The sequence below is a fragment of the Nicotiana tomentosiformis genome, chromosome 1 (assembly GCF_000390325.3).
Source record: "Nicotiana tomentosiformis chromosome 1, ASM39032v3, whole genome shotgun sequence".
NCBI lineage: Eukaryota > Viridiplantae > Streptophyta > Magnoliopsida > Solanales > Solanaceae > Nicotiana > Nicotiana tomentosiformis.
The window spans coordinates 83,847,732-83,865,881 of record NC_090812.1 but is presented as its reverse complement, the minus strand read 5'-3'; the positions used below and the strand labels follow the sequence as shown (position 1 = coordinate 83,865,881).

Sequence of the window (18,150 nt, the reverse complement as noted above, 5' to 3'; positions counted from 1 at the left end):
GGTCACAACCCTAGCTAAAGATTTAGCTACTCATAAAAAGTACAGAAATCAAAGAAGGAATTAAGATAGAATGCATATTAATTGATTAGGGAAAGAAAATCTAATGTATAGATGTTAATCTAGTACAAAAGTCCTCAAAATAGCAAAGAAAACGGCTCAGGTGCTCTTCTCCAACGTCACTTAACCTAAAAATGATAAAAAGTTCTATTTATACTTAGCTGAAAATATATGATAAAATTGCCCCTGCGGAGGTTGTGCGGCCGCATAATTCTGGTGAGGTCCGCACATTGAGATTCTGCGGCCGCACAATTATTGTGCGGTCTGCATTCTTGGAATTTTGGGCTTGGGACTTCGGGGCTTCTGCGGTCCGCATAAAAACAAGTGCAGTCGTGCTTCTGATTATGCGACCGCATAAAAATGATACGTTCCGCACTCCCTTGATTTTGAACTTGAATCCAACTCTATGATTCTTCACTCTTGCGGACTGCATAATAGTGAGTGCTGCCGCACTTGATATTCTGCGACTGCACAATTTTGGTGCGGTCTGCACTCCTTCAGCTTGCCCAAATACCATTCTCTGAATCTCCTCTTTGCGGCCGCACTGCTAGCCTTTTTTTTCCTATTTTGGTTCTTGTTCACTTTTGACTCCTTTATGAGTTAATTTTGACTTCTTTGGCTCATATTCTAATATTTCTGCAAGTAAGCACATTTTGTTAGTTTCCGAGAATACCTTTAAGTATTTTTGAGCTAAATCGCAAGTAAAAGAGATCAGATAATCGGTCAAAATCCCTACTTATCAACTCCCCCAAACTTAAGTTTTTGCTTGTCCTCAAGCAAATAAGGCAATTCCCACCTCCACTAAAAAAGAGATATTTCAGCTGGCTTAAGGTGAATCAATCACACATCAATTGGGACCAACAATTACCCACAACACATATGAATTATCAACAATGCAATGGTTTGACTTTTTGAGTACAATAGTTCTAATATGACACTAGAGCATCAAGAGTTGACTCTATTCATCAAGGAAGCTTGCTCTTTCACGTAGGTCATTGTAGATCCCAAAATCCTCCTCCTCTACTCTCCATTAGAACATCTCACTTTAGAATGCAACACTCGATACAAGGATTGTCAAAATTTCGCTCATCTCTCTCAAAAGAATGTCACAAGTTCGACTCTAAGTACCATAAGCTTTCCCCTCATGTAAATCACCACTAATGTAAGCTCACTCAACTTGAAATCATGTAGGGCTTTTGCGGGATATAATGAAGGCTTTTGGACCAAGGTAGGACTTGTTGGAATAGAATGGTTTCATCTTTCTTTAAGCACTCCATTTTCTCTTTTCGGCTCATACTTTCTCGACTCTTTGAGTCATTTTCTTCTTCCTCGGGGGAACTAGAGAGACGTAACGTCACTCTTTCTTGATCATGACATTCATTTTTCTCCTTTTCTATTTACTTCAGCCTTTTATCCCTACTTTCTTTTGAATTCCCTTCAACTCTTCATTTTATTCATTTTCTTTTTGGCATTTTTCTTTCTTTTTTTTCTTTGCCTTCCCTTTTCTTCATTTCTTTCTCTTCTTTGTACCTTTTATCACTTCAAATTCCTCGTCTCTCCCCCAAACTTATGTTTTTGCCCATTATTTCTCAAGAATGCTAAGAAAAGATCAGGTGCCAAGAGAGGGTCACTACAGAACGGATAAAGACTTGTAGCGTGGTTATTGAAAGAAAAAGGCTTCGACTCAAAGGTGCTGACTAGGGTTATCACATTGGTAGGCTATGGAAGATTTCACTTTCAAATTGGATCAGGGAGAGCCTACAATCATTTCTCAAGCCAAGCTACACTTAGAATTTTGCCTAGAAAAATATTCGGGGTAAGTTCTAGACTATTGGCACGGGAACTTAGACTTGCAATTCAATACCTCACCTCTCACACTGCTGGATTGCTAAAGAGAACGGAGTCGAGGGCCCACAACAACCCTAGCTAGGATTGAGAATCACAAATGGCTCGACTGAACCACTCGATGACTGTTTGAGTCAACACAAGAGTCTAAAGGTCACAACTAGAGCTATTTTATGCCAACAACTTTGTTTTTAACCATACGGTCAGAGGTAAATGTGTTGGTACCAAGTGAAGCATTCTCGAGACACTTTTATTCATTACTACTATATTTTGTCGAAACATAAAAGAAAACGGAATCAATCCCTTAAGAAGGTTGTCACGCCATCCATCATTGGGAAGATCCACCCGGTTCACACATAATCCACCTTTGGAAAGAACCGTGGTATTAAGAAAACCAAAGGCTTATTGTTCACTCAAAACGTAAAAAGAAGCTAACAAATTAAAAAGAAGCTACTAAAGTAAATAAGAAGTTATACTACTAAGGAAAAGCAAACTAAAGAAGCTATGAAGTAAACTACGGGAAGCAAGATAAATGAATATACAAACCGAAAGCAAATGAATATATACATAAGGGGAATGAATATCTACATCAAATGGGGAGAATATATACATACCAAAGGGAAAATAAGAATGAAAGAAAAATAGTATCAGAGTTATTACATGACAACTGTCAAATGTTAATTAATCAAAATAGACCACCCCCCAAATAAAAAATAAGCATTTTTCCCCAATGATTAACAAAAATAAGAACAAGGAAGGGATAGAGAGTTAAGAGAACTCCCTATGTGGTCTCAGTCTGCATGGGTACCCAGCCATAATTGAGGCTACCAAGACTACACGGGGAAGTGGAAGATTGTTCTCGTTGAGGCATGGATCAATGCGGCTACATACAAATGTTTGCCACCCTTTTGCTTCAAAGTTTAGGGTGGCTCGGATTATTGGAACTCCTGCTATGAGCCACGGAGGTACTGACCCTCGAATAGCCAGAATCTCAGCTAGCCATGGGCGAGTTGCATCACCCATAGCCAGCTTCTCCTGGTATTGGACTGCCTCCACTTCCTCAAACTCCATATACCTGTTCAAGGAGTAGGCATCAAACTTGATTTTCAAATTTCGAATATTTGTCACCTTAGTACCCTTTTTTATATGAGCTACATTGGTATAGAATTCCTTGACCAAATACTCATTGGCATCCATAATGTTGTGGGTGAACCATTTCCAACCTTTTCGCTCCTGGAATTGTCAATTGGACATTGGGGTTATGCTTGTTTAGATCTTTCATCAAGAACTGCCGCTCAAGAGTGAGTGATCGTTGCGGCCACCGTTCCCTAAATTTAGCAAAGGCAGTAACACTGACGAATCTGTCCTCCCATAGCTCTGGTCTCTTTGATCTCTCCAAACCTCCTACTGTAGTATCCCCCATCTCCTATCGTGTGGGACATAATCATCATCGTCCACATTAATTTGAGCAGCTGGAGCATGTGAGGAAGAGGGCTCAGTGGCTTGACTACCCTCTTCCGAACCATCAGAGGAACTAGAAGAAGAAGAAGACTCATCTACTAGGTGGAATCTACCAGGAAATTATTGTGATTGGGCTTCCGATTGTGATTGCACGGAGTTACCCTCAGAATCTTCCCCAGATGGGACATACTCACTGGTTTCTGAGGGTTCGGGAGGTCTGTTTACTATAGCTTTCTTGCTTATAACCTTTTGAAGTGCTAGAGGTAGGTTGCTTTTACCTCGACCTCGGCCTCGGGAGGGTTCTTCCCTCCCTTGCGATGCATCTCCTCTACCATGTGAGCGAATCATTGTCTGCAATGTATAAGGATAAGAGTCGGTTAGATTTGTAAACCACAGGTGCATGCATAACAATTGCAATAAAGCAGCCTCAGAAGGGGCAGTGCGGACCGCACAAAAGTGAGTGCGGCCGCAAACTGCCCAGTGCGGACTGCAAAAAAGTGAGTGCGGCCGCATAACCAAAAGGTTGGACCGTACAATTTTGAGTGCGGCCGCACAGCCCCAGGTTCAGACTACTGGGGTCTCTGATGTTTCATCAGTGCGGACCGCATAAAAATGAGTGCGGTCGCACAAGTTCACTGTGGACCGCACAATTTTGTGCGCGGCCGCACAAATCATGCACATTGAATCCCTAGTTCAGAGAATTGTGGACCGCACAAAAATGTGTGCGGCCGCAGAAGCTCAAGGTGCGGACCACACAAAAATGAGTACGGCCGCACAATTCGCACAATTTGAATTCAGGCGGTACTGACTTAGGGTTTATGGAATTTTATTCACAAATTAATCAAGTTTTTAGGAATTAAACATCATTAGTCACTTACCTATACCCCAATTAATGTTTAAAAAGGCTACCCACATGATTCTATGCACAAACAACTAACCGTTGACATATTTAGGCATGGAAATAACCCTAGTCAAAAGAGTAAAATTAAGGAAAAATCTAAAGAATAAATTAGCATACCAATAATGAAGATACAGGTGAGATTCAACACTGATGAAATGAGGAGAGATTGAAAACAATGAGGATATGCACTGTGCTAGCTTAGCTTCAGGTGTCAAAAGAGCGTAAAGTGTAAAGAGCTGAGGGAGAACCTATTTATACTTTTACCCGTCGGGCTCACAATTTTACCTAGAGTGCGGCCGCACAATTTTGAGTGCGGTCCGCACTTATTACCTGCCCTTGTGAAGAATTGCTGCGGACCGCACAAAGTTGAGTGCTGCCACAGAATTAGTGCAGACCGCACAAAAATGGGTGTGGCCGCATGTTGTTAAGGATTTTTGTCAGGCCAAACTTCAGAGACCATGTATTTTTCATCTCCCAGTGGTGCGACCACGCACAAAATTGTGCGGCCGTAGAGTGGAAGTGTGGTCCGCATAATTCTAGTGTGGTCCGCACTTTTGTGACACTTAGCCAAAATTTTCATGCTTAGTTCCTGCAATGCACACCCATTCTTGCATACACTTCAAAACTAGTTAGAACAAAACAAAGCCTATCTAATCTAAAGAAAAAAAACAAGAAAAAGAAAAAGACACATGGGTTGCCTCCCAAGAAGCGCCTGATTTAATGCCGCGGTACGACATATGTTACCATCAATCACTTGAAATGGAGCAACGCCACAACGTGGCCATCATCAACCTTGCCAAGATAATGTTTAACCCAGTCCCCGTTGACTCTAAACACCTCATCATTCTTATTTTTCAAATCTAGAGCACCAAAGGGTGTCACATGTAAAACTTCAAATGAGCCACTCCACTTTGATTTTAGCTTTCCCGGAAATATCCGTAACCGAGAGTTGAACAAAAGCACAAGATCACCTTCTTTGAATTCTTTGTTCCGGATATACTTGTCGTGGAGGTACTTCATCTTGTCCTTATACAAGGACGAACTGGAGTATGCATGGAACTGAAACTCATCAAGTTCATTCAATTGCTCCACCCTAAGATTTGCAGCTACATCCCACTCAAGGTTAAGCTTCTTCGACGGCCACATAGCCTTATGCTCAAGTTCCACCGGAAGGTTACAAGCTTTCCCGAACACTAACCGATACGGAGACATACCAATTGGTGTTTTGTAAGCTGTTCTATAAGCCCAAAGAGCATCGTCAAGTTTCTTCGACCAATCTGTCCGGTTGGCATTCACAGTCTTTGACAGAATACTCTTGATCTCCCGGTTGGAGACTTCAACCTGTCCACTTGCTTGAGGATGATAGGGGGTCGACACTTTGTGAGTGACACCATACTTGGAGAGTAAAGTATCAAAAGCTTTGTTGCAAAAGTGTGATCCGCCATCACTAATGATGGCCCTTGGAGTACCAAACCTTGTGAATATGTTCTTCTTCAAGAAAGATACCACACACCGAGCTTCATTGTTGGGAAAAGCCACAGCTTCAACCCATTTGGACACGTAATCCACAGCTACCAATATATAGGTGTTCCCACATGAGCTCACAAACGGGCCCATAAAATCAATGCCCCAAACATCAAAAATATCAATCTCTAGGATGGTGGTGAGAGACATCTCATTTTTCTTGGAGATCCCACCGGCCCTTTGGCATTCATCACAAAGCTTAACGAGATCGCTAGCGTCCTTGTAAAGGGTAGACCAATAGAATCCACAGCTTAGCACCTTTGTAGCAGTTCTCGCTCCACCATGGTGACCACCATATAGCGAAGAGTGGCAAGCTTCAAGAATACCCAATTGTTCTTCTTCTGGTACACATCTTCAGAGAACACTATCAGTACAAATTTTGAAGAGATATGGCTCATCCCAATAGTACTCCAGGCAGTCCCGTTTGAGCTTCTTCCTTTGGTTTGAAGAGAACTCATTCAGAATAATGCCACTCACAAGATAGTTGGCCACTTCGTCAAACCATGGCATCCCAGTCATAGAAATGGAAAGGAGTTGTACATCAGAAATGAATCATTGATCTCAAGGCCATCATGTGGCTTCCCCTCCCCCTCTAATCGGGACAAGTGGTATGCCACTTGATTCTTACTACCCTTGCGGTCTTGAATCTATAGATCAAACTCTTGCAATAGAAGCACCCACCGCATCAACCTTGCCTTATAGTCTTTCTTGCTCATCAAATAACGAAGTGCCGCATGGTCGGTGTGAACAATCACCTTTGTACCCATTAGGTACGGGCGGAACTTCTCCATAGCAAAGACAATGGCTAGGAGTTCTTTCTCGGTCACCGCATAATTGACTTGGTCCTCGTTCATGGTCTTGCTAGCATAGTAGACCAGATGAAAGATCTTGTTAATTCGTTGCCCCAATACCGCTCCAACCGTCACATCGCTTGTATCACACATGAGCTCAAATGGTAAGCTCCAATTTAGTGCGATGATAATAGGAGTGGTAGTCAACTTATACTTGAGTAGTTCAAATGCCTTCATACAATCTTCATTGAAAAGGAACTTGGCATCTTTCTCCAAGAGTTTGCACAAGGGGTTTACCACCTTAGAAAAGTCCTTGATGAATCGGCGATAGAACCCCGCATGACCTAGAAAGCTCCTCACTCCCTTTACAGAAGTAGGGGATGGAGTTTAGATGTCACTTCAATTTTTGCTTTATCAACCTCATTACTATTCTTGGAAATCTGGTGACCTTGGACAATGCCCTCCTCGACCATAAATGACACTTCTCCCAATTCAACACCAAGTTAGTTTCCTCACAATGTGCCAATACCTTATCCAAGTTATCCAAGCACTCTTCAAAAGAATTTCCCATGACAGAAAAATCATCCATGAAAACCTCGAGAAAGTCTTCCACGATATCGGTGAAGATGGCCATCATGCACCGTTGAAAAGTTGTCGGTGCATTGCATAACCCGAATGGCATCCGCGAGAATGCGAAAGTGCCATAGGGACAAGTGAAAGTGGTCTTCTCTTGGTCTTCAGGAGCAATAAGAATCTGGTTATACCCAGAATATCCATCAAGGAAGCAATAATAAGCATGTCCGACTAACTTATCCAACATTTGATCAAGAAATGGAAGCGGAAAATGGTCTTTCCGAGTAACTTTGTTGAGCTTCCTATAATCCATGCACACTCTCCACCCGGTGACAGTTCTTGTGAGGATCAATTCATTTTTGTCATTTGTTATCATAGTCATGCCCCTTTTCTTTGGGACACATTGTACCAGTGAGGTCCACGAACTATCGGAAATGGAGTAAACAACCCCGACATCCAACCACTTGATGATTTCTTTCTTTACTACCTTTTGCATGGCCTCATTCAATCGTCTTTGATGTTCTACAGAGGGTTTGGCATCCTCCTCCAAAATGATTTTGTGCATGCAAAAGATGGGGCTTATACCCCGAACATCCGCCAATGTCCAACCTATTGCTTTCTTCCTCTTTTGGAGCACCACAAGGGTGGAATCTACCTGCATGTTAAATAAGCACGAGGAAAGAATAACAGGTAAAGTGGAACAAGGGCCTAGAAACTCATACCTAAGGTGTGAAGGCAAAGGCTTTAACTCCAAGGTGGGAGGCTCCTCGATTGAGGGCTTTATTGGTGGAGTCTTCCGGTTTTTGAGATCCAAGGAAAGTTTTTGGGCCTCATAAGTATATAATAACATTCCTTGCAAAGCATTGACACAATCTACAAAGCCTTCCTTCTCATCCTCATCATGATTCAACAACGCAGCTTCTAAGGTATCTTCAACATTTATCACAGCACTTGTGTTATCAACAATTACTTCGGTCACAAGATCCACGAACGAACGCACTTCGTTGCTATTTGGATGCCTCATTGATTTACAAACATGGAACACCACTTTTTCATCGCCCATCCGGAAGATGAGCTCGCCAGCTTCCACATCAACTAAGGCCTTCCCTGTAGCAAGGAAAGGTCTCCCTAAAATGATTGGCACCTCATAGTCAACCTCACAGCCAAGTATCACAAAATTTGCGGGAACGATGAACTTGTCGACCCGAACTAACACATCGTCAATTATCCCCAATGGCTTTTTCATTGTCCGATACGCCATTTTCAACCTCAGGGATGTGGGTCTTGGATGCCCAATCCCCAATGTTTTGAACACAGAATAGGGCATCAAGTTAATGCTTGCCCCCAAGTCACATAAATCTTTGGCGAAATCGGCACTCCCAATGGTGCACGGGATTTTGAAAGCACCGGGGTCTTCCAACTTTAGAGCTATGGAGTGCACAATAGCACTCATTTTATGTGTCATTTTGATCGTTTCACAGTACATTGATCTCTTCTTTGTTATCAAATCCTTCATGAACTTGGCATATCCCGACATTTGTTCTAAGGCTTCAACCAACGGCACATTTATGACAAACTTTTCATCATATCAATGAATTTCTTGAATTGATTCTCATTGTATTGCTTTTCAAGTCTTTGAGGGTATGGAGGAGGAGGCCTTGGCATTGGTGCCTTAGCTTTTGGCACTACCGGCTCCGGCATGTCAATCACGTGCTCCCTAGACGGGTTCACTTCTTCTTGTGTCTCCTCCACATTTTCATCAATATCAACCCTCGCTTATTCATTAGCTTGAACATCATTGCTTGGATCATCATCATCTAGCACCAACACATAATCACCCATATGTCTTATTTGGTTTGAGGTATTAGCAACTCCACCTCTCCCACTTCTTGTTGTCACAACCATTGCATGCCCCGTATTCCCACCTTTCGGGTTCACCACCGTATCACTAGGTAGTTCCCCCTTTGGTATAGTATTTAAAGCTTGAGAAATTTGGCTAAGTTGAACCTCCAAGTTGTGGATAGAAGTGTTGTGGGAGGCTAATTGGGCATCAGAGTTGGCATTTTCCTCCATCATTTGCTTAAACATATTTTCAATCCGTTCCATTTCACTATTGGAAGAACTAGGACCTTGCGACGGATATGGAGGCGGGTTGTTTGGTGGTTGATATATCAGAGGACTCTGAAAGCCTGACCCCCGATTTCCTTGATTGCTATTGTTCCAACCCCCTTGATTATTGTTGCCTGCCCAATTGCTTTGATTGTTGCCACCCCAATTGCCTTGGTTATTTCCTCCCCAATTGCCTTGATTACCCTGATTACCCCAATTGCTTTGACTATTGTTGTTGCCACCACTCCAATTTCCTTGGTGGCCTTGGTTGTTCCAATTTCCTTGGTTTCCTTGTGATCTCCATTGTTGTTGATTTGGAGCATTGCTTCTTTGACCTTGATAATTGTTGACATATTGAACCTCTTCATCTTGCTCATCATAAGAATCATCTTGATTATACCCACTATTACTTTGCTCAAATTGTTACGGATAGTTTTGTACTTGTTGACTCATTGTCGTCTCTTGTTTACCATCATGTTCATCCCTTCCATAGCATTCACTTGTTTCGGCCCTTGAACCTGTTGAAGCTGAGCCTTGGCCAATTGGTTCATGATGGCTGTCAACTCCATAATAGCTTGCCCATGATCATGTAGCTCCTTGTATAGGTGAATAACATTTGGGTCACCCTGAGGAACATTGGCTCTACTTTGCCACGTCGAAGAGGTGTCCGCCATCTCATCCAAGATTTCACAAGATTCAGAATAAAGCGTGTTCATGAAGTTACCCCCAGCGAGTTGATTTACCACACACCGATTCGTTGTGTTGATCCCCCTGTAGAAGGTTTGTTGGATCATGGCCTCGGTCATAACATTTTTCGGGCATTCTTTGACCATGGTACAATATCTGTCCCAAATCTCGTGCAATGGATCATTGGGCTCTTGTTTGAAAGCTAGAATTTCATCCCTTAGTGTAGCCATGTGCCCCCGAGAGAAGAATTTGGCAATGAACTTCTCGGCCAACTCATCCTAAGTGTGGATGGAATAATTGGGCAATCTCTCTAAACAGTCCAAAGCCTTTCCCCGTTGAGAAAAGGGAAATAGCCTTAACCGCAGTGCATCCTCGGAGACATTTATTTGCTTGCTCTCCCAACAAGTATCGACAAAACCCTTGAGATGCTTGTAGGCATTTTGGTGTGGAGCTCCAGTGAAGAAACCCCACTGCTCAAGCAGTGTAAGCATCACGTTGGTTATTTGGAAGTCGCCCGCCCTAATCCGGGGCGGGACTATTGCACTTGCATAGTCCTAGTTTGGCAACACCCGGTGCGGTGCTCTTGGTGGAGGTGGGGGAGGGTTTGGGATATTATCTTGAGGCGGTCGGCCTCGCATGTTTACTTGAGGCTTGGGATCAACCTCATCCACTTGATCATCATCTACCTCCACCCCCAATGGTACATTTCCGAGGGGCTCGTTGTTAAGGGCTATTTTGTACATAAAAGCAATTCACAAACAAAATTAGTGACTCGGAAGGAAAGAAAGACAAAACACACAAATACTTAGATATATAGTAAAATCCGTTTAACTCCCCGGCAACGGCACCAAAAATTAATCTCAGCCAAAACCATACCACAATTAAGAAGTGAGGCGGTCAATGCAATAATAAACCCAACAAAGGTCGGGATCGAATCTACAGGGAGTTAAAATATGGGATTAGGTGTATATCTAAGTTAAGTGCAAGTTTTGTCTCAAATTACATTTCCACAAACTTGATTGGTGTTCTACTTCAAATTTACTCTATTGTTTGCAAGTATAAAACTAAGGACAATATTTTTGGTTTTGAGTTTTTCAAATGATTAAAAGGGACTAGGGTCGTGACTTCTACCTAGGTGGTTATCTAATGGGTTGTAAACTCCAGGGCAAATTTGATTAGTTGGGGTCGTGATGTAGCAATCACATTCGGATACTCACTCTATACCTCTCGGTAGTTTGAATGATTTTGCCCAATTTGGCATTCTCAAGTCTAATTGAGTATTTGCACTCAAACTATCGAGAGGTCTAGAGTGAGTATCTGGATGTGATTCCTACATCACGACCCCAACTAATCAAATTTACCCTGGAGTTTACAACCCATTAGATAACTGATGAGTGGTGATTTTACCACTTATTTTAGTCTCTTTTCTTTAGATTTTGCTTCCTTTAATTATAATATGAGGTTATTTATGGTGTGTATTGCTAGATTTTTAGGTAAATGATGTCATGGAGAGAGTTGAATTCAATTAAAGTGGAATTGAGCAAAAAAAGAGTACAAAAGTGCAAAATCCTTCAGTGATTCCGCATATGCGGAACACTGTCCGCATATGCAACATCGCATCTGCGAGGTGGAAGGCCTTATCTATGGAGTTAAACTTCATTCATTGGGACCGCATCTGTGGCAAGAATTCGCGCTTGCGGAGTCGTTGGTGCGATTATTTGATCTGCGTCTGCGAAAAAGGGAATTCCACATAGGCTCGCATCTGCGATAAATTATCCACATCTGCGGAGATGCATTTGCGCCAAACTGTCCGCATCTGCGGAGTAGTGAATCTCCTGAGTGCACGCATCTGCGATTGAAGGTCCGCTTTTGCGGAGCCTCACCTATGAGGATTCTTCCGCAGGTGCGGTCAACGGGCTTCAGACCTGGGCAGACTTGGAAATTCACATCTCCTAAATTCCAAACCCACAAATACACGACCTAGTAGATCTTTGGCAGATCTTTGGCTTATTTTTCAATTCCTAGACTAGAAAAGACAAGGTTTGGAGCTAGGGTTCTTGCACACACACTTGGGGCTTGAATATTTGAAGCTTATAGTTGAGAATTGCTTACTCATTTATGCTCATTTCTTCATTTCCTTGCTTTGTATTGAATATTTAAGTGTGTAGTATTTTTTCCAACACTTGAATCTTGTTTATGGGAATATTCATATTTAAAGTGTGGATTAAATATCTTGTTGTGCTTATGTATTGAACGATTAATATGAAGTGAGTTATTGTTTATTTAATTATTCTTGTTCTTTAATGTTTCCAAAGGGATTAATTAACAAGAACTTGAGGCATTAACCCTCACTTTATAGATTCTACCTAGAGATAGGAATGAACTACTTGTAGCCATATTCGGGTGTGCTTAATCTCTTAATTGTTTTAGGGATAATTCAATTAGGAAGTCTTGTTAGTTTTAGAGAAAAGCTAATATAGAATTATTATCTGAGGCTAATAAATAATAAACTTGCTCATATTTATAAAATTGTAAAATATATTGGATCGTTACTTGAGTGTAATTCCCATTGTCTCCATAGTTGTAGCCATTGATCATTTTACTTGCTTTCTAGGTTAGTTTACATTTTCAAATTTAGCTATAATATTTTTTCAACAACCATTGTAAGTGTTTGGCATTGCATAATAAGTGATAATTCTCTTACATTCCTAATCGTCTATATATTGTTCTCTATGGGATTCGACCCCGACTCATAGTTGGGTAAATTATATTACATGCGACCGTGTCCATTTACTTTTTAGTAGTGAATTTGGACGTCATCAATAACCACCTAGGTAGAAGTCATGACCCTAGTCCCTTTTAATCATTTGAAAAACTCAAAACCAAAAATATTGTCCTTAGTTTTATACTTGCAAACAATAGAGTAAAGTAAAAGTAGAACACCAATCAAGTTTGTAGAAGTGTAATTTGAGCCAAAATTTGCACTTAACTTAGATATACACCTAATCCAATATTTTAACTCCCTGTAGATTCGATCCCGACCTTCGTTGGGTTTATTATTGCATCGACTGCCTCACTTCTTAATTGTGGTGTGGGTTTGGCCGAGATCAATTTTTGGCGCTGTTGCCGAGGATCGAGGTAAAAGCAACCTACCTCTAGCACTTCAAAAGGTTATAAGCAAGAGAGCTACAGTCAACAGACCTCCCGAACCCTCGGAAACCAGTGAGTATGTCCCATCTGGGGAAGCTTCTGAGGGTAACTCCGTGCAATCACAGTCGGAAGCCCAATCACAACAATTTCCTAGTAGATTCCACCTAGTAGATGAGTCGTCTTCTTCTGCCAGTTCCTCTGATGGTTCGGAAGAGGGTAGTCAAGCCTCTTAGCCCTCTTCCTCACATGCTCCAGCTGCTCAAATTAATATGGATGATGATGATGATGTCCCAGACGATGGGAGAGGGGGGGATACTATAATAGGAGGTTTGGAGAGATCAAAGAGACCAGAGTTATGGGAGGACAGATTCGTCAGTGCTGCTGCCTTTGCTAAATTTAAGGAATGGTGGCCGCAACGGTCACTCACTCTTAAGCGGCAGTTCTTCATGAAAGATCTAAACAAGCACAACCTCAATGTCCTCTGACAATTCCAGGAGCAAAAAGGTTAGAAATGGTTCACCCACAGCATTATGGATGCCAATGAGTATTTGGTCAAGGACTTATATACCAATGTAGCTCATATCAAAAAGGGTACCAAGGTGACAAAAGTTTGAAATTTGAAAATCAAGTTTGATGCCTGCTCCTTGAAAAAGTATATGGGGTTTGAGGAAGTGGAGGCAGTCCAATAGCTGGAGAAGCTGGCTATGGGTGACGCAGCTCGCCCATGGCTAGCTGAGATTCTGGCTATTCGAGGGTCAGCACCTCTGTGGCTCACAGCAGGAGTTCCAATAATCCGAGCCACCCTAAACTTTGAAACAAAAGGGTGGCAAACATTTGTATGTAGCCGCATTGATCCATGCCTCAACTAGAACAATCTTCCACTTCCCCGTGCAATCTTGGTAGCCTTAATTATGGCTCGGTACCCAATTAATGTGGGTTCTATCATGTCCACAAATATCACTCTGGTTGTCCAAAAAGATGAAAGGTCCTACCCGTACCCGAAATTCCTCACAGAGTACTTCAAGGACCAAGGGGTGGAGCCAGGGCATTATGACACCGAGGTGAAGGCCAAGAAGCCTTTCTCTTGTTACCAACTTCAGGGAGCTGACAACCCGAAATTCAAGGGTAAAGCTACTACCTCCACTGGCCAGTCTGAGGAGCCAGCAGTAGTGGTTACTGATTCAGCTGTCGAGCCATCCACCGCAGCCGGTACTTTTACCGGGACAGCAGCCATGCCACCTTCATCTTCCGGACCACTTGCTTCTGCTAGACTATCATCGCCATTATCAATGCCAACTTCATCTATATATCCTTAGACTGCACTGCGAGTCTCCCAAACATTGGCGAGTCTCAACAACTGGATGCAGGCAACTACTACAAAGCTGACTGATATAGCCAGTGCTGTTGCAGCACAGTCCTTCAGCCCCAGCAGAGCCACAAGTACCTCCATCAGTGGAGGAAACATTGAAGAACATTCTGGAGAACCAGAAGACCATTATTGATACTCTGGCGATGCATGGGAAGGTCATTAAAGATTTGGGCAAACAGGTCAAGAAGATGCGTAGATCCCAGGCATCAAAGAAGTCGGTAGAGAAGCTGAGCAAAGAGGTTGAAAAGATTGCATCTGCCGGAGATCTTCCATTGGACTTGCTTATGGAGCAGACAGTCCCAGCAGCACAGGTAGCAGCCGGTCAGTCTGAGGAGCAAGTTGTGACTGCACACACTACTGAGGAGATGATACAGATGCTCAGCAGCATAGTTGTCCCTCGGCCAGGAGATGATGACATACAGTTAGAGGAGATAGAGGGTGCTGATGATCCCATGCAGACTGAGACCACATAGGGAGTTCTCTTAACTCTCTACCCCGTCCCTGTTCTTATTTTTGTTAAGCATTGGGGACAATGCTTATTTTTCATTTGGGGGGTGGTCTATTTTGATTAATTAACATTTGACATATGGCATGTAATGACTTTGATACTATTTTTCTTTCATTCTTATTTTCCCTTTGGTATATATATTCTCCCCATTTGATGTAGATATTCATTCCCCTTATGTATATATTCATTTGACTTCGGTTTGTATATTCATTTATCTCGCTTCCCGTAGTTTACTTCATAGCTTCTTTAGGTTGCTTTTCCTTAGTAGTATAACTTCTTATGTACTTTAGTAGCTTCTTTTTAATTTGTTAGCTTCTTTTTATGTTTTGAGTGAACAATAAGTCTTTGATTTTCTTAATGCCACGGTTCTTTCCAAAGGTGGATTTTGTGTGAACTGGGTGGCTCTTCCCAACGATGGATGGTGTGACAACCTTCTTAAGGGATTGAGTCCGTTTTCTTTTATGTTTCGACAAAATATAGTAGTAATGAATAAAAGTTTCTCGAGCATGCTTCACTTGGTACCAACACATTTATCACTGACCGTATGGTTAAAAACAAAGTTGTTGGCATAAAATAGCTCTAGTTGTGACCTTTGGACTCTTGTGTTGACTCAAGCAGTCATCGAGTGGTTCAGTCGAGCCATTTGTGATTCTCAATCCTAGCTAGGGTTGTTGTGGGCTCTCGACTCCGTTCTCATGTGAGAGGTGAGGTATTGAATTGCAAGTCCTAGTTCCCATGCCAATAATCTAGAACTTGCCCCGAATGTTTTTCTAGGCGAAACTTTAAGTGTAGCTTGGCTTGAGAAATGATTGTTGGCTCCCCTTGCTCCAATTTGAAATTGAAATCTTCCATAGCCTACCAATGTGATAACCCTAGTCAACCCCTTTGAGCCGAAACCTTTTTCTTTCAATAACCATGTTACAAGCCTTTATCCATTCTGTAGTGACTCTCTCTTGGCACCCTCTCTTGGGGTGGGCTACGATGGATACAGTGAAATCAATCCTTATTCCGCACTCCCTCTCACCGGCCTGAAACATATATAAATCATAAATTCTTCAGAGCGGGCCAGCAGGCCGGGCGTACAGTGACAGTCAAAGAAGTGCCTCAACACGCCGCAACCACTACTTTGACTCCTTTTATGCATTTATGAACTCCAAGGAACTTTATCAATTCCAACGCAACTTGTCCTTTTGGAGCTGACGTAACAAACTACGTGAGCCTCCCAACGAAGCCAACATAAATCCGATCCGAATAAAAAAAATAAAAGAAAGTTTTATTATTGTGGTATACCAGCCACCTGTTCTGGAACTTCCAGTTCCAATCAAAGCATATAGATCCGTAAATAGATTTGTATGTATAGCCACTTTAGTCGTGCTTGTCCTTTCTCGAAAGTATCTTTTTCTGGGAACATGGTCAACCAGAAATTATTATGTTCGTGATTCTTCATCCATCGATGGAAAAAATGCTCCAGTTTTCCATTCTCATATGAGGTCGGAAAGTGGATTGGCAACATGTCGGCACGAAGTGATTCATTATGCTCAAACATGAGCCGATCGCTCATTAGGGACGGTTTATAGATCATCAAATTCCCAAAAATGTGGGTCAATATAAATGATCAAGACCTCGCAAACAACAACGCTCCTTCCCCATATGGAGTTCGGAACCCAAAGGCAATCGTTGAGTGAACTATATCTTTTTTGTGTTAGTTGACCTAAGCCTCACCCTTACTGCTGGGGTGGGGCTCGCCTCCGAACCGTACGTGGGACGAGTTTTATTTTACATACGTTGTAGTATAGTGGTAAGTATTCCCGCTTGTCATGCAGGTGACCCGGGTTCGATCCCCGGCAACGGCGCCAAAAATTGATCTCGGCCAAACCCACACCACAATTAAGAAGTGAGGCGGTCGATGCAATAATAAACCCAACGAAGGTCGGGATCGAATCCATAGGGAGTTAGAATATGGGATTAGGTGTATATCTAAGTTAAGTGCAAGTTTTGGCTCAAATTACACTTCCACAAACTTGATTGGTGTTCTGCTTCTACTTTACTCTATTGTTTGCAAGTATAAAATTAAGGACAATATTTTTGGTTTTGAGTTTTTCAAATGATTTAAAGGGACTAGGGTCGTGACTCCTACCTAGGTGGTTATCTAATGGGTTGTAAACTCCAGGGCAAATTTGATTAGTTAGGGTCGTGATGTAGCAATCATATTCGGGTACTCACTCTATACCTCTCGGTAGTTTGAGTGATTTTGCCCAATTTGGCTTTCTCAAGTCCAATTGGATATTTGCACAATACAAATGATATTAGCTCAAGTCGGGTATTACTATCTCTAGGTTTAACCCTTTAATTGGGGCTATCAATTTCTTGAGTTCACCCCAATTTCTTGTTAGCCAAGTTTTCCTAGACTTAGTCTCTCTTTCTCAAGTAGAGGCTAAGTCAAATAGGCATGAATCAATGTTTGCAACCATTGATTCTAGGGTTCAATCATGAACAAAGATAAATATCACTAACCCAATCAAAATTAAGCCCTAAATTAAACACCCATCAAATACCCACACTAGAGTTGGGTCACAACCATAGCTAAAGATTTAGCTACTCATGAAAAGTACAAAAATCAAAGAAGAAATTAAAATAGAATGCATATTAATTTATTAGGGAAAGAAAATCTAATGTATAGATGTTAATCTAGTACAAAAATCCTCAAAATAGCAAAGAAAACAGCTCAGGTGCTCTTCTCCAACATCACTTAACCTAAAAATAACAAAAAGTTCTATTTATACTAAGCTGAAAATATTTGACAAAATTGCCCATGCGGAGGTTATGCGGCCGCATAATTTTGGTGCGGTCCGAACATTGAGCTTCTGCGGTCGCACAATTATTGTGTGGTCCGCATTCTTGGAATTTTGGGCTTGGAACTTTGGGGCTTCTGCGGTCCATATAAATATGAGTGTGGCCGCGCTCCTGATTGTGTGACCGCATAAAAATAATGCGGTCCGCATTCCTTGATTTTGAACTTGAATCTAACTCTATGATTCTTCACTTCTGCAGACCGCATAATAGTGAGTGCGGCCGCACAATTTTGGTGCGGTCCGCACTCTTTCAGCTTGCCCAAATACCATTCTCTGAATCTCCTCTCTGCGGCCGCACTACTGGCCTTTTTGCCCTGTTTTGG

At 42.0% G+C, this 18,150-nt stretch overlaps 1 protein-coding gene across 1 annotated transcript; it reads right to left on the bottom strand.

Annotated features, from left to right (window-relative positions):
* Positions 1 to 5,014: 5,014 nt before the first annotated feature.
* LOC138907075 (uncharacterized) lies at positions 5,015 to 8,689 on the bottom strand. Its single transcript, XM_070197164.1, has 3 exons — positions 8,001 to 8,689; positions 6,552 to 6,649; positions 5,015 to 5,457 (listed from the first exon to the last, which is right to left on the bottom strand). The coding sequence occupies exons 1-3, from the start codon at positions 8,687 to 8,689 to the stop codon at positions 5,015 to 5,017; spliced, it is 1,230 nt and encodes a 409-aa protein (XP_070053265.1).
* Positions 8,690 to 18,150: the final 9,461 nt, after the last annotated feature.

Excerpts from the sequence above, each read along its gene's own strand:
- LOC138907075 (XM_070197164.1), bottom strand. The coding sequence starts at position 8,689 with ATGTCGGGATATGCCAAGTTCATGAAGGATTTGATAACAAAGAAGAGA. Across the intron at positions 6,650-8,000 it reads GTCAATGCTTTGCAAGGAAT|CAAGACCATGAACGAGGACC; the intron begins GTTATTATATAC and ends CTACTATGCTAG. Across the intron at positions 5,458-6,551 it reads GTTCCGCCCGTACCTAATGG|TGTTCGGGAAAGCTTGTAAC; the intron begins GTACAAAGGTGA and ends CGTATCGGTTAG.